Consider the following 23123-nt stretch of genomic DNA (forward strand, 5'->3'; position numbering starts at 1 on the left):
ACGATGCAATACAATGCAATTTGAATGCGCAGCAGATCTATAGAAATAACTTTGCCCGGTTTTATGCAGAATTAGACCCTGTCTGTGGCATACCTACACACAATCATTGAACACACATGCACAGGTAGACTGCGGAACTCAGTCCTCAATGAATGATAGTCAGTCATTTATCTTTTGGTCGTTATATGACTATCATTTGAGGGACTGAGTTGTTATAATATATCTTCCGAGGTGCAATTTCAGACAATAGCTGGGGATTAGTGGGGCAGAGGTTATCTATTGAATCCTTTCATGACCACTGAAGCATAGTCAAGTCTGCCAAGGACACTCGGTACAAATTGAAAGACCATCACAAAAGAATGCATGCATGTCAGGTCATCGACACCAATTTGGTGTTTGTTATGACACAAATTTGGTGTCTGTTATGCACCTCGAAATATGTACCTTAAAGTCTGTATCTAATGCACAGGTAGTTGAATTCGTAGGGCTTACCGATAGGTGCTATGTAAATCGAGTTACTATGGACAAATCGAAACATTCAGTACCAAAAAACTAACACATAACTTTTCTTAGATATCGTACCTGCTCGATTGCTTGTTGAACATCAGGAGAGAATGATAGTAGAGCATTTAAATGCTCATCATCAATAATGTCAATTTCTTCGTCTTCGGGGGCAGCCATTTTTAAAGGTCATGACCTACCACTTCTGCGGAATAATATTTCTATATTAGTAGGTATTTATAGGACTAATAATTAATCCTAAAATAATTTATACAAATACATTTTATTATAAAGATAAAAAATACTACATTTTTTTGCAAATAACTTTGGTGTAAATACTATAAATTAGGACTTTCTTAAAGAACTAATTTTTCCCGTGTCAGAGGTTATATTTACGCGGAGATTTATTGGTGTTGCAAGGCACCAACACATGTTTTCAACTTTGTAATAGTGCATTGAAGTTTGAACGATGACTTTATTTATCTCCAACTCACAGTGAAAATAAAGAACGACATTTGCGTGAAAGGTATTTATATGATTTATTTTTAAATGACTAAGTTGCAATGACATTTCTGATTCACTCACGCACTGCATGCTGCTAGTCCGAATATTCAGTCCCAGAACTAGTTCAGAACAAAATATTTTATTATTAATTTCTGACATGATCATGTTGTTCTGGGGCTGCCTGAACTAAATTTAATTTCTTATTGCTTCCGTGGTCCGGGTACGCGCTGGTAACTTGCGATCGCGTATGTCAAGTCAAATTTGAGTTCCGTGAAAATATTTAGCCATTATTATTATTATTATGTGCGTTCACAAGAGTTGTATATTATATAGTCTAATGCCCCTGACATTATGCCTGGTCGAGCACCCTCACAGACCCGAACGTAGTGAGGGTGCTTGGTATATCCGCCATGTTTCAAATACATGGATGGCCAGCATAATGGCCCGCAAATTTAAGCTTTATGAGAAGCCTATTTTAGTTGCAAAATGAGAACACAGAGTGCCTTATCTTTAACCCACATTCTCAATCTCTCATGCCAGAGTTTAAAATAAAACAATTATCAAAAGATCGTAAATTTAATTTCTTGAAACGTGCCGGCGAAACGATTTGTTTACAAGTAACAATCCTTGTTCCGACACCGATAGGCCTACCGTTCATTCGGCTTCATTCGGCAAACCACGTGATCACTCAGGTGAACTAGGATTGGACGATCGATTGCGTTAAATTTTATCCATGTTACCGGGCCATCCCTAATGGCGATACTCGCGTCTTGGAAATATTTTTTAACCACATTGCAAAATGATCGGAAATACGCCATCAAGGCGACTCGATCGGTAAGCATCATTGAAACTAAGCAATATTTAGTATTTCTTCTTTTGATTTTTTCGATAAAATTGTAGTTTACAGTTTTGATTAGTTTGATGAGAGTGGATTTAAAAACCAGTCCACTAGTAGATGTTGTAATTGACAGTTTGACAGTTCCGCCGGAGGATAATGTGAATCCATAAGATGTGGCGATCAATTTCACGATTTTAAAATCTTTCCTTTGGGGCGATTTCCATTTCTTGATATCATTTAAAGCCTGAAAGCATCAATACTAAAGATAGGCTAGTATCAGTCGCTTGTGCAGATATACATGTTTTAAACATTGGATTCCATTTCTTGTTTATTGTTCACTGTATGAAAAGCCTGTTCTGTTGTATCTTGTATCAATTGGTTGTATTTCCCACATAAACATCATGTACATTGACATTGTCGTTGACCATGTTCAGTCAAGAGCGAAATCAAAACGGCGATCGGGAAAACATTAAAAAAATAGATGTTCGGATATGAATACCCGCAATTGTTTAGTTTTGTATGGGAAAGGCTGAGGTGACAAGGTCGCCTACTAGTACATGTACACGCCGCACCGACGACCAATGGGTCAACCGGCTTGTTGCGTTGATCAGCCACGCTCTTCTACGCCAGGCACACGGCTCGGACCACGGAAGTAATAAAAAATTAACTTTATACAAATTGATTCGTACCACATGCCAGGCCCTCGAAATCCGCGGTAACACGGCCCCGCCGTTCCCAGAAAAAAAATTGGAGGTCACAGAAAAAAAAAATTGAAAAAAATAAAAATAAAAAATAAATCGATTTTTTTTTTTTTTTGTTTTGTTTTTGTTGTTGTTGTTGTTGTTTTTTTTTTTTTTTTTCCTACCCACCCACCCACAAACCTTACTGCATGTATTCAAACCACCCAAGCTCAACTAACCTTTAACATAACCCAAAACCCTTGCCCTTACCCCCAAAAGGGAGTTAGTGTAGAAATTAATTTCACCTAAAAATGACAGAAAATCTGACCTATTATTTAATGTTTTTAAATGCATTGCATGAATGTGTTTATAACGTTTTAATTATTTTAAATTTGCCTCATTTCAATTTTCATGGAAATTGTTATTTTTAGTGCTAACAAAATAAAGACAAACCTTTCACATAATTTTGGAAATTTGAAAAAATTCTAAAATCCTGAAATACAAAAAAAAAAATACATTTAAGTGCAAAAGCTTTTTTTCTTCTGGGTAAGATCTTTTTTTACATGCAACAGCTTTTTATTGCAGGGTAGAAATTCGATAAATAGGTCATCATATACAACATGCATGCATGGACCTATTTATCAAATTTCTAACCTGCAAGAAAAAACTGTTGCATGCAAGAAAAAAATTCCTACCCAGAAAAAAAGCTTATGCACTTAAATGTATTTTTTGTATTTTCAGAATTTTAGATTTATTTTTAAATTTCCAAAATTATGTGAAAGGTTTCTCCTTTCTATAATAAGCCATAAAAATAGCTATTTTGAGGATGAGGCTAAAGAAAGTAATTGAAACTTTATATATTCAGGCATTTAATAATACTAGGCTCCCACATACCCAAAGAGGGGGTGTCAAAAATTTTATGAATCATCGTTTTTATATTGTGCATTATATATATCAATTTCAGCCATGTAGGCCATGTTATTAGGTAAAGATAAAATTTGAAGAATGCCTCTCATGTACAAAAGTATAGGAAACTGATGAACATTTAAAACCACTTTTTTAGGATGAAAGAAGCATTTTTTTCAAAAACGTCTGAAACAGGCCAAAAATTATATGCATTTTTTTAATGTCACAAATGGCCTCTTTTGGGGTGCTAAATCTGCTAAAATCGCCTGGGCTCGACCCCTGTGGGGGGCTCTGCCCCCTCGACCCCCGCAGGAGCTCTGCCTCCTCAACCCACATGGATTTTAAGAGGTTTTTTTGTCAAAGTCCATGCACTCTCATGTCTGAATTAGAGCCTCAGAATGGTGATTTCTTTCAAAGCCCATGCACTCTCATGTCTGAATTAGAGCCTCAGAATGGTGATTTCTTTCTTTAAAAAGTCTAAAAATCCATGAGCTTTTTTAGGCTTTTTGAGCCCCTGGACCCCAAGGCGCTCACGAATTTCACAGAAAATTTAAAGCAACATAGTTTAAGTTCCGAGACAGGAAATATTTTTCCTATGCCCTGCCACATGCACAGCATTAGACCAATGGAATTTGATTTCATGGTTCACTTCTACCACATGCTGCAAAAAACTTTTAATTTTGTCCGATTTCATTAATTTCTTATTGCTTCCGTGGTCCAATCCTAGAGGAACTGCATTGGCTTCCTGTCACACAAAGAATTGTTTTTAAACTTATGTTGATTGTATATAAATGCAGCCCTCGAATTAACCCACGGCACCGACAGCATATTGCCGTGGGTGCCCACCCCCATTGCCGCAATGCCCTCAAAATACGTCCTTTACCGACGGCAGTCACTTGCCGTGCCCCTAAATGAAGTTGCCGTGGGTGCCCTAGCCGGCCAGCCCTGTCCCTTCATTATAAAATCATTAACAACTTAACAAGTACTGGTTAAATCCCCGCAAAATTGTGGAAAATTAAATCGAAAATCTTGAACACGATCGCTATTTTGAGCATCGTAACCCAGCTATCAATCACTGTATACACAATAGTTTGTTGTGAATTAATATTCATTACCCCTACGTAAGCTTACATATTCAGCCAATCACATAGGCTTTTATACATTATCTGGTTGCTAGAAATCTGACATTCTGACTTCACTTTCTCGATTGGTCAGAGAAATACCTTCAACGTACTATCGACCAATCAGAAACGCTGTTAGTAACTAAGACTCCTCGACCTCGTGTCGTGAACAAAATCTGAGCGCTGGGCAAATCAATTGTTCTCTCGATTATCAAACATTGACTTCCCATTGCAAACCGATGGCGATACCCTTCCGGTCTTGTCTTATCTTGTACATGTATGTGAGCCCATCTCTAGATATGTTTTGCACGAAATAGTTTTTATCCCGGCGAATTTTATCAATATTATTACCAAAGTTACAGCTGTTTCATCGCTGTTTCGAGTCAGTTTTGCAGCTCAGAACTAGGGATCGCAAAATTTAACTAAATTAAACTGTTGATTTTTGATTGCTTTGTATTATAAAGCAGGTTTTTTAAGCAATCAGGTTAGTTTTAGTGTAAAGTTGAGAGTCAAATTTTACTTTGGTGTCGAATTCAGCTGACGGTATTAAATGCATCTATTCGCTTTTGAAAAATTGCCTTGGTGCCCTTCTCAACTTTTCAACAGTTGCCTTGATGCCCTTTTGAAATATTACAAATTGCCGTGCTGCCTTGCCTTTTCAGTAAAATCCACGGCAATTATCAACTTGCCCTAAAAAAGTTGCCGTGCCCCTTCAGATCCTTAATTCGAGGGCTGTATAAATGTATTAATGATATTGCTCCGTCATATTTATCTGAACTCCTTTCACATTATGTTCCCACCCGTACCCTTCGCTCTGGAAACATGCAACTTCTTCAAGAAAGAAAATCCAATCGCACATGGGGTGACAGATCATTTGCAATCGCAGCTCCACGTCTATGGAATGAACTGCCTATTTATATTAGAACTGCTAAAAATGTAACTGTGTTTAAAAAGTTGTTAAAAACTCATCTTATGTCAGAGACATTCTGTAATTCTTAAGTTATGTTTCTTATTTTACTTCCAGTTTTCTTTTTCTATTGTTCAGTTTTTGGTTTTTGTTTTAGTGCCTTATGAGCGCTCTTAATTGAGTGGATATGTGCCTTGTCGCTATTATTATTATTATTAATTGAAATTTTCTTTTGTGATACCTGAGGTGGATTTGGGGGGGGCGCCTCCCCCCTAATTTTTGCAGAGCGGCACCTGACTTTGTGTGGCCGGCTGGGTGCCAAGTGGTGGTGCCTCGGCGCCCATGCCCTATTGAAAATTCCTGGATCCACCCCTGAGTACTATAGTATAGAAATTTATTTGCTACACTGAAAACTGATCAAATCTTGCATCTTGCTGTCTGATCATGATCAAATTCATAATTACTCAATCTGCCCAAGCACTTCCTATCCACGAGACCACGACTGTGCACGTGCATACATGTATATGTATCACCCATTCCAAGCTGGGATTAAGTTTTATGTTTCACAGCGATTAGGAATTTGAGTACTTTTGTTTTGGTGTATGTAAGTTACTTCCAATAGACTTTAATACAGTTATTTCAGTATTTTGGTTTTCAGTGGCCAACTATCATGTTAAATTATCTTTTCCGTTTTCCTTTAAAAAATCTTACTTGTATAGCCAAGCATCGGTCATAATGGGACGCAAGAACAAGAAGCGCAAAATCAATAACAAGAAACAATCGGTTCAATCCACTGATACTCGGAGTAAAGTTGTGAAAGACAAAGGACAAGCAGATGCCTCACGGATAAAGATTGAACTTGGTTTTGCCGTGGAAGACTATAAATCAACAGCAGATGATGGCACTAATGCGCTGGTGTTGCCATCCAAACGTCAGAAGGAAAAGAAGAAGAGCTCTGGAGCCCAATCTGTCCCCAAGAAATTGAGCAAGAAGCAGAGGAAACGTCTGGAGAAGGTTGTGCAGCTGAAAGAAAAGAAAGGCAAAGTAAGTGGTTCATTGATAACCCCCTGAGCACTACATGCCAATCTAACATTGCATCTGATTGGTCAATTACATGATATCTTAAGTTTAATCACCAATCAGAATGGAGCTTTGCAAATAATGCACCTAAACTTTTTTGTGTGATGAAACTGTTCTAACAATGTTCTTGATTGGTCCAATATTGCTAATGAAAACTTCTTTTTGGCCAATCAGCAGGTAGTACTCATGGGGTTGCAGACAAAATGATAGTTGTACACGGATCTTATCGGGGGTTTAGGGCAAGAAAGCCCTATCTGCAGTAGCTGCCAGGTGTCATATATTTAGACGTGTACAATATAGAATGCAGAAATTATACAAATATCTATGGGGCAGCTATTGCAGATAGGACCTGGACCTATAAAAGTACCCTCGATGTGATAAACCAAAATGGGAAATTACACAAACTGAATATAAATGTACAAATGTAACATTGGTTGTTATAGCTTTTTATCCTGACTTTTTATCATTCAAAATTCGATGTTATTCATCTTATTGGTGATGCCAAATGTCACCGTTGAAACTTGTGACAATAATTAACCCCCTACCTGCTGATCTAACATTGCCTGTGATTAGTGAATTGCATGATATCTTCACTTTAATCATCAATCAGAATGGAGCTTTGCAAATAATTCACCCCAATTTTTTCAATGTTGCTGATTCGTCCATTTGATAATGAATACGTCTTTTTGACCAATAGGCAGGTAGTTCTCATGGGGTTAACAAACAGATATCAATGCCAATTGCCAACACTCATTAGCGATGTATCCGATCATGTTAAACTCATCCGCATCCCCATTAAGATATTTTCAGCGCAGAATATAATCTTTTGCTGTTTTACATGACTCTATGTTTGTTTTGATTTTAGCGAGCGGACTTGTTTGCTTCCTTAGCCCAACATCAGGCGTCAAAGGAAGAGCTCTCAATGTATATGTCTGCTGCTCACCTGGGACAAAAAGTCACTAAAAGGTATGTTCAAGGAACAATCAGCAGGCATGAGAATGGGCTATGCCATTTAAAATCTACACTCCCCCTGTGGAAGATTTTGGGAATTTCTTCCACAGGGGGAGTATGAATTTCAAATGGAATGAGCCCATTCAGCAGCTGATTATGGTTACACAGGAAAGTAAATGATTTTACTATTAGACCAATTTTCGGTTCAGTGAACTTGCATTCTACTAAATTACAAGAGAAAGAACGAAAGCAAAATGATATTTGCAGTACAGTCACACCACTCCACGCCATACATAAATTCTCCCAGTCACATTTCCCCAATATGAAATTTTAAAAAAGTTAAATTTTAATATTACTTCTATTAAAGTTTGGCAGAGGCGGGGTTCGAACTCAGGCGGCGGACCACGCCGCTTTGGATATGCTCTATGAGCCTAGCGCCTTAGACCACTCGTCCACTTGTCTTGATGGAATCCATTTGAAACTTATTTGAAGATATAATCGCAACTTCAATATAGGCTTACCACGTGACAAGCAAAAGCAGAAAACGTACCATATTTTGGAATTTTATTTGCCTAAAAACATTAATGTGTATTAATAGCGCTCAATTGTTGTTAATCTGACAATAATAAATGATAAATGCGGCGTCTATATGGACAATACATTATATCGATTTTGACATGTGCTCGCACGGTGTCAGTACATTAGCATGGTCAGTAAAATACTATAGAGGAACCTACCATTTTTCTTGTATACACGTGAGATGTTTTTATCAATTACATAAAAAATCCATTTTAGACCCCAAATGTTTCTTCGGGAAATAAAAGATTAGAATACCATAAAAACGAAACAGTAATCTTTTGCCGGGTCTAATATTATATTTACATAGAATTTTTAACGTTTTTTCTATCCTTATTCTTGCTCAATTAAAAAAATATTTTGGCGTATATAAAATTGAAATAAAATTCTCTGCCTCATAAACGACCTCAAATATGCCACAATTGGGTATCACAAATAGTTATATATGATGTGCAGTTAATATTCATATTTTCTTTTATACAGAGGATGCTTCAGTTTTGACAGGAAAAATATTTTCTTGAAAACCCTCTCACTCGGTTATTTCAAAACAGTAACCACGCTTCCCTAGAATGTGCAATAATTTAGCATTAAAATTTTTCTTATTCTAACAGCATGCGTTTCTAGAATGAATTATGGCGAAATGTGGTGTACAGTACAGTATCAATACCCACTGTACCTCATGTGATTTAAAATTGCTAACTAGAACTTTTTGTTTTGATCCTATTACCTGGAAAATAAAACTAATAGGCAAGCAACTGTACAGAACCAATCCATTAAAATCAACAGCATTATGGGAAGCAATAAAAGGAAACGAAAACTGTCAGAAAAATCCCAGGAACAAAATGACACAGATTCGGACACATCATCAAGTGATGACGATGATGATGAGGAGGAGGAGGAAGAAGAGGAGATGGAGGAGGAGGAAAAGTGTGATGATGATAAAGACAATGAAGAAATGCAAGAACTGGTAGCAGAAGAGGATATGGAGAAGACACAAATGTCTTCAAATAAGGATATTGAAAGAACTGACTCCAGTGAGGCATGTGGAAGCGAGTCGGCAATAGGAGATGCTGCAAATAACGGAAATGATGCCATGGAAACCAAGCAAAGTGAAAGTAAAAATAGCTTGGAGAAAGATGGTGCTGTTGAACTGGCAAAGAAGGAGCCAGCTGTGTTTGTTTCTTTGAACAGGACACCAGAAATACAGGTACTGTTAATTTAGCAAATTATTGTGTGTATTTTTTAAGTAAAAGTAGGTATATCACCTCAAAAATAAGGGCAGCAGAAACACGTTATTTAATGTTTCTACATGAATGACCTTTATTAAAGCATCAAAAATCAAAAAACCGAATTGAAATCGGTCAATGCATTGTGACGTAGTGTCAATTTTAAGATGCTCATAAATGGAATGCAAATCTGCCACAAATTGCTATAATGACAAAATTGGCACATTTCGAGATTTTGAAGGTTTATTTGGACACTTGCTTGAAAAAGCAACGTTAATTTAAGTATCACAGGTTAATTGCCTATCTTTTTTAACTTCGTCAAAGAAAACAAAATTTAAAAATATATCATTGAATAATTATAATAAATTAACCAAATATACTATTTTAGCAATTCCGGCCAATCTGCAGACAAATAAAAGTTGAAAAAATGACTAAGTTCAGCTAATTAATATGCAAAATTGATGCCAAAAGAAAACCGTACATGATACCAGGGTGCGGTTTTTTTCACAAACATATGTATACAAAGTTCTTTCAATTGATAACAAAAAAATACACAAAAGTAATCAATTATGCAAATTAGCTTATTACAGCTAATTATGTATTCATCATATTATTATGTAAATTTGGCATGAGTAACTTTTTTTTTTCAATATTTAATGAAAGTCTTTTCATTCATCATGAATTTGTCAAATATGAACCTGTTATGATGTTGAGTAAAGAATCTGCAGTTAATTACTTTAATATAATACAAAAAATACAAACTTTGACATTGTGACGGTGTCTGGAATAGAATTTTCATTTTTTCTGTAAATATGGTATGTGTCATCATTGCTCAAAGCCAAACCGAAAAGTAAAAATAAAAATTAATTTGCAATGAGACTTTAAATTAACATTTTGTTATCTGGATTAACATGGGAATAGAAACGGTAAAAGCAACAGCCCTCTACTATACCGCAGTATACAAAAATGGTGTGGCCTTGGACACACACAATAATGGCTTAGAGCTATTGTGGTTTGGAATATTACTTCCTTTAAACTCACTTAAAAAATGTTTTGTTTCAAATCGTTTTCCTCAAGTGTGCCATTCGTTGTCGACGGAAATAATTTACATGCTTAGAAAGATTAGTATTTCAGCTAAATGGTGGTAGATCTTGATTTTTCAAAAGGCCTATATTTATTGATTTATGAGGATCTTCAACAATCCATAAAAACAGGTAGTAGCTCTTAAACGAAGCAATATTTATTTTTAAAAAACCCGATGGTAGTCACAGAAAGGTTTCACACACCATATATCAAAAATTCAAACAATTGTGATAAATAGCACATATGAGGAAATTAATTTTTCCTCATGGATGTTTGCCAAAATTGAACAACTTTCATGCGTGCGCTTTTCAATTTACTGTTATGCTTGCATGCACAGTGTGGCAGAAGTATTGTGCAGCCACTGTGACATGCCTAGTAAAAGGTTGGTGTTTATAATACAATTGTTTATTCCTTGAAGCTGCCTATCAGCAATACTAAGGAGAGAATCAGAATGGTATGATTTTGCCATGCTAGAATAAACCTAAAACACAGGGGTGTGATTCTTTCAGGATTTTTCCTGATTTCAGGATTTACTGTGGCCAAAATTAACACAATTGTATTGATTTCATCCCAATTTAGCCAAATTTCACAATGCCTTTCAGGATTTTCTACTGCTTCCAAGATATTTCACCCCTGAAAACAGAGACAGAAACACTGACAAGAATGAACCTTGAAATTACATGTTTAATTTGCCGGCAGTTCCACCATGAGCTGTTGTGGCATGTGGTGGTGAACTCAACAACATGTAATTGTGAGTGTGTGCTGGTGTGAATAAGAACGGTTCGGATTTTCTCTCTCCTTTATTGTAGTGCCAGTTTGCCCGAGCGTCACTTCTTTAATTATTATATATTTTCTCAGGCATGTACATGTATCCTCTGACCCATTCCATGTCAACTCCAGGGATGTGCACCGCAGCACCTCTTCAATTTTTTTCTTTTTCTGTGTGGTGTTAGATATTGATGAGAAAGTAAAATCCTGAAAATTTGAGCTTCATACTCCATTAAGTTTTCCCGTGGCATCAATTTGAAATTTAGGGGGGTCAGCGTAAAATATGTGTCGCAACGTGAAAGACGACTTTTGGAGGTCCATAAATGTATAAAGGAACCCTTTACAACTTTGAAAAGTATGTATCCTGGGGTACTTTTTGTGTAGAATTCAAATCTGGCATCAGAAAACTTGTAACTCCTTTACTTTAAAAGATATAGGGCCCTCAAAATGCAACTTCGTCCATCCAGGACCAACTTTGGGGGGTCAGAACTCCAAAAGTGAAAATAATTTTATTGTCCATTTTTTTGCCAGTCAGAGCCCTTTGGTAGGACATTACTCTTATCCAAGATTGAGCCTATTAGAATACTTTTAGCTGAGATATTACCCATGCAAAACCCCAATTGTACATTTTTTGTACATTTTGACCCCCCTGAAAACCAATGTCAGACATTTTGACCCACCATCAACTTCAGGTATATTGAAAATATGTCCTTGGACAACATTTCTGAGAGATATTGGCTTGGGGTCTTGATGGCTTCAACACATTAGTTAGGTTTGCCTTCTCCATAGAGTTGTACATTAAATCATTATACATGCAAAATCAAAAATGTGTACAACTCTATGGAGTAGGCAAACCTAACTGATGTGTTGAAGCCATCAAGACCCCAAGCCAATATTTCTCAGAAATGTTGTCCAAGAACATATCTTCAACATACCTGAAGTTGGTGGTGGGGCAAAATGTCTGACATTGGTTTTCAGGGGGGTCAAAATGTATAAAAAAAATGGTTTTGCATGGGTAATATCTCAGCTAAATGTATTCTAATCTGCTCAATATTAGATAAGAGTAATGTCCTACCAAAGGGCTCTGACTGGCAAAAAAATGGAGTTGCATTTTGAGGGCCCTATATCTTTTAAATAGGGATAACCATCAAAATTTCATGTTGACCCTATTGCTACAAAAGATTGTTTTCTGAGTAGAACTAATCAACAGAAGTATTTTGGTGGTTAAATGGTCAAAATCGGTCAAAAACTTTTGAATTATGAATTATCAAAGTTTCCCATTCTGACCGGTCATTGGAACGAAATAAAATGACAAGGTCCAAAAATAGCAGTTGGGAGCAAAATTGGCATAAGCATATATTTACCTTTATATATTTCTTTATTTTAACATATTTGCAAACATGAAACAAGCATATTGTGAAAGTATCAAAGGGTTTCTTATGAAATGGCACTTAACTAGTCACTGGCATAACTTATTTTTTCAAACCAAGGCATTGAAATCATGCATTTAGAGGACATTTGCCAAAAATCATCCAAGATAGCCGATATGGCACAAAATCAAAATTGCACTAAGTAGGTGAACTTTTTTTTCACAACCAAGAATTTCAATGTTATTGGGTTTAATATGACCAATTAGTAGGTGTATGTAAACAAAATCTTAAGTTTTGAAGGTCATTGACTCATTCACAACAATAGAGATTATCCTCATCATGCTCATGTGTATTCCTGTAGTATTCCTCATTCAAACCAAAGTAGCACTCAATACATTATGAGTATCTTTGTTCAAACCAATTCAATGCTTGACCTCGGAGTTACCTGCATGACTATCGCGGGCTATTTTGAAACAGTTATGGTTGCACATTCAGGTACTTCTTTTGAAAGTCCTAAACAAGGTATAGCCAGCAGCAAGTTGTAGATGTTATAGGCCTAAATATAAGAAAACGTTTAGGGTTAAGATCAGGTGAACAATACATCAAATGAGCACGAAACTTCACATTTATGTTCAGAAAGGTGTCTTCTTAACATGATTTGAAAGGAATATAAAAATTCCAAAGGGAAGCTGGTGATTTAATTTGTAACTCGAGATCTACTTGTTCAATATTTTAACCTTTTTACAGAGGGTATGATAGAGGTATTACTGGCAACTCTGCCCAATTACAGCTCAGTAGGCCACGTTTTTCACCTGATCTTACTGATTTGAATATTTTGTGCCATTCTTGAGCAGTGCTAAACTCAGCCACTGGCAATTAAGCGCACTGTGGCGATGGACCAATTTTGACTCGCACTTACAGAAAAACAAAATAAGTTATGTTGCTGTAATTTGCAAGATAGGTACAAAATATAATTGGCAGTAACTTCCCCAAATTTTACAGAAAAATATTGAAAAATAAAAGAATGAGATCAATTTAGAAATGTATGTGCAAGCAGTGCACAGTTGAGCTCCCTGCATGTCTATGGGAGTGTTCTAATCAAGTTGATGGTTCATTGGTCATCCCTATTTTAAAGTAAAGGAGTTACAAGTTTTCTGATACCAGATTTGAATTCTACACCAAAAAGTACCCCAGGATACATACTTTTCAAAGTTGTAAAGGGTTTCCTTTATACATTTATGGACCTCTAAACGCGTCTTTCAAGGCGTTGCGACACATTTTTATGCTGATCCCCTAAATTTCAAATTGATGCCACGGGAAAACGAAATGGAGTATGAAGCTCAAATTTTCAGGATTTTACTTTCTCATCAATATCTACCACCACACAGAAAAAGAAAAAAAAAATTGAAGAGGTGCTGCGGTGCACATCCCTGGAGTTGACATGGAATGGGTCCTCTGTGATTTTTGCATTTTAATATTTAATGTTTCACATTGACTGATATCCTGCTAAGACACAGCTGTCCCCTCTTTTTATAAGAAATCAACCTTGATCGAAAGACTGACTAGATGTTGTAATTTTGCATGATGTACTGATGTGAAGTACTTTTAATTTCTATGTGCTGTGATCACCTACCTACCTACCTACCTACCTACCTACAGGAAGCCAGATTAGCCCTGCCGATTCTTGGAGAGGAGCAGCAGATCATGGAAGCTATCAATGCCAATCAGGTGGTGATCATCTGCGGTGAAACAGGAAGCGGCAAGACCACACAGGTGCCTCAGTTCTTATATGAAGCTGGATATGCACAGTAAGCTTTAACCCCATGAGAACTACCTGCTGATTGGCCAAAAAGAAATTTCATCATCAATTGGCCCAATCGGCAACATTGTTAGAATAATTTAAAAAAAAAAAAAAATTGCCGGGGGGATTATTTGGAAATCTCCATTCTGATTGGTGATTAAAGTGAAAATATCATGTAATTGACCAATCAGAGGCAATGTTAGATTATCAGGTAGTACGTAGATTAGTGCAGTTAGTGACTTTAACCTGTCAACTGTTGCATGCAAAAATGCTTCTACTTTTACAGTAAAGTGTCACCTGAAATTGAACCATTTTGACAGGATGCAATTAGAAAAGGTGGCCATTTTCACGATACATTTATTTTCGCTCATTTCACATTTCAAGTAGCTACTGCGAAAATCAAACTCGCAAATATATTTCTTTTGTGTATATAGGACAGTTTAAGGAAGCTTAGAATTGTGAATTTAAAAATAAATGAAAGAGTTGGAAATTGGCAAAGTGCAAAAAAAAAATCGTGCAGATATTTCCACTTTTACTGTATTTTTGAGTTGCTGTAAGTGACAGTAAGTTGAAATTTTGACTCCTATGTTACCAAAAACATGTCATTTTGCCTATAGATGAGATTTTTGTAGAATAACTCAATATCGATAGGTCATAGATAGTACAAATTATACATTTTTTAATCATTGTCATCAGACGAGTAATTTGATATATATATATCTTTCAACAAGATCGAAGCATTTTGAGTTTTTTACCCCTGTGTGGTGACCTTTCGTGACCTCTAGCGAAAAAAGAACCCTACAATTTGAGTCCACTACCCCCTAGCAGTGATCTAGAGGGTCTATCCTAACACCTCATGGTATTAAACATTGGTTGACATGGGTGTTAGACTCAATCCTTAACTAAGGCCTATATGAGATATAGCTCCTAGACTATGACAAGAAGTACCTGAATGAACTGCGCACATCCAGATCTTGCAAAATATGTTTATTTCTTGACTATAGACCCATATTTTGCCAGTCTTATTTTCAACATGAAAACAAGGGGGACCTGTACAAAGCAATAGGAGTGTCATTTGATGTAATTAGGTGGTGCATTATGTTGCAAAGGATTCTGGGAAGAGTATGATATCTTCTCTGCCCATCTTGTACCAATGTAATAAATTATCAGGTATTTTATATTTTATTTTCAGCTAACAGCTATTATTTCAGCTATTATTATATTGTTTTCTTATTTAACCAACAGGAAAGGTTTAATAGGGATCACAGAACCGAGGCGTGTTGCAGCTATAAACATGTCACAGAGGGTTGCCAAGGAGATGAACTTATCAACAAGGTTAGAGATCAAATGAAAAAAACAAAATACAAATAAAACAGAAAAAAATTGTATGTTTAATTTACAAATTGTAACAGAGTCATTCCTGGTTAAACAAGTGGATTCTATATGTGACCATACACCATGAATGAGCCATAAATTCAGCCCCCTGTCAATTTTGCTTTGTTTCGTGTTTAGAAAAAATATATCATAAGCTTTAAAATTGTATATCATTTGACTTCAAACGATATCAAGAAGTGGGGGCTACACTTGGCCTAGCTACAACCCTGCTCTGCATCACCTGCTGTCGTATTTCAGAAGGCTGCCTTGTGTGATTTTTATTATCATTGCTGTATTTCATAATTGTTATTTTATATGTCAGCATGCTTCTTTGTTTTATTAATGGACATGAGATTGTAATATTGTGATACCTTAAAAGTAATATATAAAGTAAATTTTACAGTGTATTTTACAGTGTATTAGATGACACTAATAAAACAAAGTCACACAAGGCTGCCTAAATATTTCAGATTTTTTTCTTTTTCTTTTTTACGAACCACAATTGCCACTATTTGGGGTTTTATTTCTCCCCTATTTTTATTTATTTACATTTCTTGATTGATAGTAGCTATAGTTTTTTTTGGCTTAAAATTGGCAAAAAAAATGAGACTCATAAAATCATGGATTGATATAGAATTGTGTGAACTCTATTGGTCTCAGCACATACACTATTGCGCAGTGCGTACCTGGCGCATCCTTATGTGAATTTAGGCAAACATAAGTTTGAACTTCATTGATGCACGCACTAATAAAAACTAAATAATTTTCACCAATTATAAGCCGAACAAACTATAGCTGTTGAGAATATCAAGATTTTATGACCACATGCTACATCTGAAATCGTCTATCTAACGGCACAGGTCTTTTAAGTTCTTCTCTAAGACGCTGCCAGAATAGGTACTGTCCATACCCATCTGCAGGCCATCTAAAGCACTGGACTCTACAGAATAATTGTCTTAGCAGCAGAGTTAATCTTCTCTGAGGAAGCTCTTCCAGGAGGACAAAGATCAGGACATTAGGATTCTCTTCCAGAAGCCTGCGATGTGACATGTTTAGTTCAAAGTGACACCAGTTGTCATCAACAAAATGAGGCGAGAGTATTGCAATAACTTTGCGACTTCTTTGTATGTGAAGTGACAATTCATTTAAGATGAGTCTGCCTGCCCGTATGTCTCTGGTCTTAAGACAAAGTCTGAATGGTTCTTCACCTTCCTCGATGTTGGCTAAAAGTTCACCATCTACCCAGTCTTCATCTTGTCCATGGTATATCACATACGCATCATATCGAGGTACACCATCCTCATCTTCATCATCACCAAGAACATCATCATCGTTGTTATTAATAAGGTAGTTTTGATATGGTTGCTTGTTGAACAGAAGGAAGCATATGTATTGAATATGCCAGCGATACCGTACTACTAGCAATGTTGCAACGACTACAACTAGGAAACTTGCAACGCCAATGGAAATGTATATCCACAGTTTAGATTTGCAGTCCAAATCTATCTGGGTTACACCCAAGCCTTGCTTGGTATCTGGTGAATAGCAACAGTAATTGTCGTCATCAACAAAGTATTCAAGAAGATCGACTTGTTTATCTGTAAGCAACCAATCCTTTAATGGCATGATATTGCAATCACACACTAGTGCATTATTGTTCAAATCCAAACTTTGAAGCTCAGGGTGACCTGGTTTAGATAGAAATGACTCTGGGACATACGTTATTTTGTTACCGCTCAAAAACAATGCACGCATATTCGGCATATTGCGTAGATTGCTGAGCGATGTGAGTTGATTGTTTCTCAAATCCAGTTGCGTCAAATTGCTCAGTAAACATGCATCTTCTTTGTCAATTGCAGAGATTTGGTTAGAACGCAAGTCTAAAATTTGCAGATTGTGCCATTTGAATATCGTCAGCACTGTTTTTAGTGCGTTTTGAGGATAGTGTGACCGTATCTCAGTGTGTGCCATGTGAAGTCTTTGTAAATCGGGTACATAAATCTCGGTACCTACCACATTAATAAGTACGGTTTGATCAAGATGTAGCGCCACAAGGTTTAAGCATGTGCAACTGCTAAGCTTAATGCCATGAAATGAGGCATCCAAGATTTTCAGATAGGGTATATTATGACACATTTCTGCTATGCTTACCGGTGCTCTAATTATACTTTGACGGGCATTAAACAGTAATGTGTTCAGATATGGGTTACATGGAGCTTCCCAATATGGCAATGATAAGAATCCATTTTCTGATAAATCGACCTTTTCAAGTGACGAAATCAGGCAAAGCTGATCATGAGAGACAGCAGCGTGGATATCATTACCAGCAAGGTTCAGAACCTTGAGAGAATTGTATGTGCCGAATATTTGTAGTGCACCGGATGATAATACATTGAAAAATAAATAGTTTAAATGTAGTTCTCGCAAGTTTTCTAATCCATCAAAGGCCGTTGGTGAGAATGTCAGAATAGGGCTTCTGCCGCTCCCAATTAACTTAAGCAGGTGTAAGTTAGGAAACCACTTGAAAGGAGAACCTTCAATAGAAAATTCACCAGCATTGAGTTCAAGTACAGTTAAGGTTGCATTCCATTTTGCCACACATTCAAATGTCGTGGAGTTGACGCTGACAGTAAGAAACGTTTCCAGAGATAAGTTTTGAAGTGGTGAATTCAGTGATTTTAAATCATGTGTGATTTCACTGACATCTGCCAATGTTACAATAGAAAGATTTGTAAGGCGATGTAGGTACATATATGGGGGTAATTCATCAGAGTAAGCTGCAATATGTTTCAAAGGGATTCCACTAAAGCATTCGTCAGCTATGTTTATGCCAGCATCAACGCCTTTCATTAAAATTAGTGTCTGCAGTGAGATAAGTGGACACAAATTGAATTTTGGACATCCTCCATAGCCACCCATGTTTAATTCCAGGCTTTCTAATTGACTCAGTCCGATGAAGAGCTCACTGGTGGCATTACAATTGGATATGAATGGTATTCCCAATGTAAGAGACTGCAGAGATGTGAGGTTGATAAAAGGGGTGTTTGCCACATTGCTCAAGCTTGCGAAATCAATGCGGAGGTTCACCAAGTTTGTCAGCGCTGCGAGTGTTGGAGATGTGAGGCTGGTGATTAGATTGCCTGTAAGGTCAAGTGTCATTAATGAAACAAGATCTCTAAATGGGGCACCGGTCAGGTATATCATCTTGCTGGACGACAGGTCAAGTGTTAAGAGTTTGTGTAGCCCGTTGAAGCTGTTGTTATGCAGATAAGAGATATTGTTCCAAGACAAGTCCAGATCAAGCAACTTGTAGAGTCCATGGAATGCTTCAGCAGGAATAAAATTAAGCTTGTTGTGGTCCAACTCAATCACCTCTAGAGAAGCATTACTTGGTAATAATGGTATGCACACTAGGTTTCTGGTGCTACAGTCCACCCTTGTATAGTTGTAGACTTTACAATGAATACTACCTGATGGGTAACATGGTGACTGATGAATGGCTGCTGAGGTCAGTACTAGTGCGTGGCACAATAAGATTATTTGGATGTATTGTAGTATAATCACAGCCATGTTGAAACTGTTAACATGGTGGGAAAATGAGAAGAGAATTAAAATTCGTAGTTTTTCATATAACAAAGGCTATGTGGAAGTACCTGAGTTCACAATGAAAACAAGTTAGCACTGCTAAGTTATAGTATCAACATGTGACCATGACTGACCAATCACAGGGAGTATCTGTTGTGATCTGTTTTCATTGATTTTATCAGTTATGCACCTTTCATTTCTTCCTGGCTATTAGGCCATGTACAAAAAAAATCATGTTTAGCATCCCGACCTGCTTCTTTTTTTAGGGATTCTGACATTTTCTTTTTATTCTTTTTATTTTGGGCGTACCGGTAACCTTTGTTGTAAAAATGTTTCAGAAGTTAACATAATTGATTGGCAATACATTTGCTTCTGTCCAATAAGCATTTTAAAGCAGCCGCTGAGTTAATTAACTCCTCACAACCATCAAATAAAAAGATTTTACAAGAGCCTCCTCTTCAAGTTGCACAACTCATAGCGAGATAATGGGTGATTTTGCATTGTAAAGGAAAAAAGGCTGCCTCCTTTTTTTTTCTTTCAAAAAGGCTGGATGCTAAACATGTTTTTTTTTTACTTGGCCGTATAATTTAGTTATCATTTTATACCAGCTGATATACAGTGTTGCTACTCTAGACTCTCAGTGGACTATTCCATTTAAAATCCACACTACCCCTGTGGAAGATTTAGCTAAAGTCTTCCACAGAGGGAGTATGAGTTTCGAAAAGAATAGACAATTGGGTAATTATCCATTTGAAATGCTCGCTCCAGTTGTGGAAGATAGTGGTAAAGCCATAATACAGGGGGAGTATGGGTTTCAAAGTGAATAACTGTGACCAATTATATTTGAAAAACACACTCCCCTTGTGAAAGATATTTTTAAAATCTTCCACAGGGGTAGTGTGGATTTCAACTGGAATAGCTCAATGACAACTAAGGATCAATTTCACCTGGGAAGACAGATAAGATTTCACTATCAGTTGTGATGTAACATTATAGTTTGTAAACCCATCCATATCAGGAAGAAATTAGGATTTTAAAGTACCGTATTGGTCCGAGTATAGTCCCACCCGTTTTTTAGGTGAACATTTTTCACAATTGGGGTGGGATTATACTCAATTTCAAAAAAAAAAAAATTGATATCAATGATATCAAAATGCATTGAATTTGAATGCATTTTGATATCATTAATAGAGTATGACATGAATACAAAATATCAATTTTCATATTTAAAATACAAAACATCTTGATTTTTTTTTAGGTCAACCATGAATGATCCTAGCATCTAGGTCTAGGTCCAGGGACACTCCAAAACCGAAAAAAAAAACTTTAAAAAAATTTTTTTTTACAATTTCTGGAATTTTTGAAAAATGGGGTTGGGACTATACTCGAACATGGGACTATACTCGGACGAATACGGTAATTATTACCCAAGAAAGTATATTTTTCAGCTGATAAAGAAAGATACACCAAAAAAAACCGGAAAGAATGCAGCAAGTTTAAAAAGGCATCCACCTTTGCTGGAAAATTGACAGAGAACCAGTGGCTGCAGGAGCATCAAAACAGGGGAACAAGTAGATTTTGGGCTGGTTTTACCAAAACAAATTTGTGTGACTATTTTAGCCCAAAACAAAGTTGAATTTTGGTATTTACCAAACCAGTGTGTGCAAACAATCTTGCGACTTTATCATATTTTTGCCCAAAATATGGTGTTTATTGGAAGATGCATTTAAGTATTTTTGTATTATTTTTCTTCTCTTTTTAGTGAGGATATCTCATTGAAAAAATTTGTTTTTCCACTGATTCATAGTTAGGCCTGAAGTTTGATGAACAAATTCTGGATTTTTGCAGATAATTTTGGTTGTGAAATCCGATTAAAATGACAGACAATTAATCATTAACTGTAGTATTGGTGTCACATGACAAAGTGTTAAATTTAAAACATTTATACCATTCATAATTGGCAAATTCAAATGTTGGAATCTTTGCATTCATGTTATCATTTAAATTGTTATCTTATAGAGAGGTCTCCTACATGATTCGATATGAAGGGAATGTAACAGACCAGACCAAACTGAAATTCATGACTGATGGTGTGTTACTAAAAGAAATACAGAGGGTGAGTATGAGATTGATATTTATGTTGATTCCATACCGCGGAAAGTAGGCATGTTGCCTGTGGTGGTCGACATGAAGTCAGGTTTGCGTTACCGAACTCAAAATAGTGCGAATGTATACAAAAGAAACTTTGCGCGTATGATGAGCGATGTCGCCAGGTCTGAACGTTGTACCGACGTTAGCTGAATTCAAGTATGCTTAGAGGACACAGGCATGGAAAATTCCAATCTATGTGTTTATTATTCATGGTTGATTCAATCCTTTAATTTTGTTGAGTAATGAACATACAAGTATGACAGATTATATGTAATTTTTGCATCTTTATTTTTCAGGATTTCCTATTGACAAAGTATTCCGCCATTGTGATAGACGAGGCTCATGAGAGAAGTGTGTACACTGATATACTGATAGGTCTGTTGTCAAGGATAGTACCATTGAGGCACAAGGTGAGTGAGCAAATACTGCCCTCAATTCTAAGGCAATCGAAAAAGTCAAGTTAGCTCAATCAATAAGGCGTTCGACTATGGTGCGAGAGGTTGCGGGTTCGAACCCTGGCGGTGCCTAGCAATTGAGTTTGCTTGAAATTCCCCTGGACAAGGAACTTACTGCTAACTGTCTCGTTGAAAACTGTGCAAAACTTGGGGAGCTGATCCTGGTTGTGATGGTTATTTGTGGAATGTCTAGGGTGTGCGCTCTTGAAGCAGCAAAGTCCCTGAATTGTTGTTAAATGGTTTATGGTAGGCCTGCTAAGAATACGCGATTTTGGAGGCCAAAAACGCACCCGATTTTCCAAAAACGCAAAAATCCGCGATTTCCGCCAAAAACGCAAAATCAAAAAAAAAAAAAAAAAAAAAAAAAATTTGGAAAGTCCCTGGGCCTAACATCAAGTGCTACCATCATTAAAAAAATAAAAAAAAAAAAAAAAGAAAATAAAAAATTTAAAAAAAAATAAAAAATAGATTTAAAAAAAAAAAATTTTTATGGATTTAGAGAGTCCCTTGACCTTGAGTGAGGTACTGCAATCATTTGTGGCTGATTTAAAAAAATTGGAAAAAAGATACAAAAAAATTACAAGTTTGTATCCAAATGGGACCGATTTGTAACTTGTGTTCACTGCATAGTCTATTGAAGATATAAAAATGCATTGGTTTTGTACACAAGTCTGTATCTTAGATAGATTTTGAAGTGAACACAAGTTACAAATTGGTCCCATTTGGATACAAACTTGTAATTTTTTGGTAACTTTTTCCAATTTTTTTTTTTCCAATTTTTTTTTTTTTTTTTTAATTTTTTTTTTTTAATGATGGTAGCACTTGATGTTAGGTCCAGTGACTCTCAAAATCCGCGAAAAAAATTAAAAATCGCAAAAAAAAAAAAAAAAAAAAAAAAAAATTTTATAGATTTTTTCAAAATGTCAAAAACGCAATTGGAGCCAAAATACGCAAATTGCGGCGCAAATAACGCAATTGCGTATTCTTAGCAGCCCTAGTTTATGGAATGATGTGGTGCCGTAGTGGTCAGCGACAACCTGTAAAGTGTGTTGAGGCTTGGGGATCAATGTCTAGGCGTTTTGCCTGTGTGTATATATAGTGCACTATAAAGCACTGTGCTTTTTTTAAAATTTTTTAGAATTAGTGTTTAAAGGGGCATTTCCTGATCCACAGCCTCATACCCCACTTTTCTCAAAAACAAGTTGAGATTTTTATAACCAATGCATTCTCGGTTAACCATTAAAGG

General features: G+C 36.3%; 2 protein-coding genes across 2 annotated transcripts in view; one reads left to right on the plus strand and one right to left on the minus strand.

The window, feature by feature from the left end:
• The window catches only part of LOC140155587 (vacuolar protein sorting-associated protein 53 homolog), a 42840-nt gene extending 42143 nt beyond the window's left edge, over positions 1 to 697 (minus strand). The window contains 1 exon segment of the mRNA XM_072178489.1: positions 583 to 697. Coding sequence (XP_072034590.1) covers positions 583 to 681 — 99 coding nt within the window. The 5' untranslated portion in view covers positions 682 to 697.
• Positions 698 to 917: 220 nt separating this feature from the next.
• The window catches only part of LOC140155594 (probable ATP-dependent RNA helicase DHX37), a 59390-nt gene continuing 37184 nt past the window's right edge, over positions 918 to 23123 (plus strand). Inside the window, exons 1-8 of the mRNA XM_072178498.1 lie at positions 918 to 1027; positions 6177 to 6501; positions 7403 to 7503; positions 8812 to 9271; positions 14171 to 14319; positions 15558 to 15647; positions 21291 to 21387; positions 21719 to 21832. Of these exons, the coding sequence (XP_072034599.1) occupies positions 6193 to 6501; positions 7403 to 7503; positions 8812 to 9271; positions 14171 to 14319; positions 15558 to 15647; positions 21291 to 21387; positions 21719 to 21832 (1320 nt within the window). The 5' untranslated portion in view covers positions 918 to 1027; positions 6177 to 6192. The remainder of the gene's footprint in view (positions 1028 to 6176; positions 6502 to 7402; positions 7504 to 8811; positions 9272 to 14170; positions 14320 to 15557; positions 15648 to 21290; positions 21388 to 21718; positions 21833 to 23123) is intronic.

The sequence above is a fragment of the Amphiura filiformis genome, chromosome 6 (genome assembly GCF_039555335.1).
Source record: "Amphiura filiformis chromosome 6, Afil_fr2py, whole genome shotgun sequence".
Lineage (NCBI taxonomy): Eukaryota > Metazoa > Echinodermata > Ophiuroidea > Amphilepidida > Amphiuridae > Amphiura > Amphiura filiformis.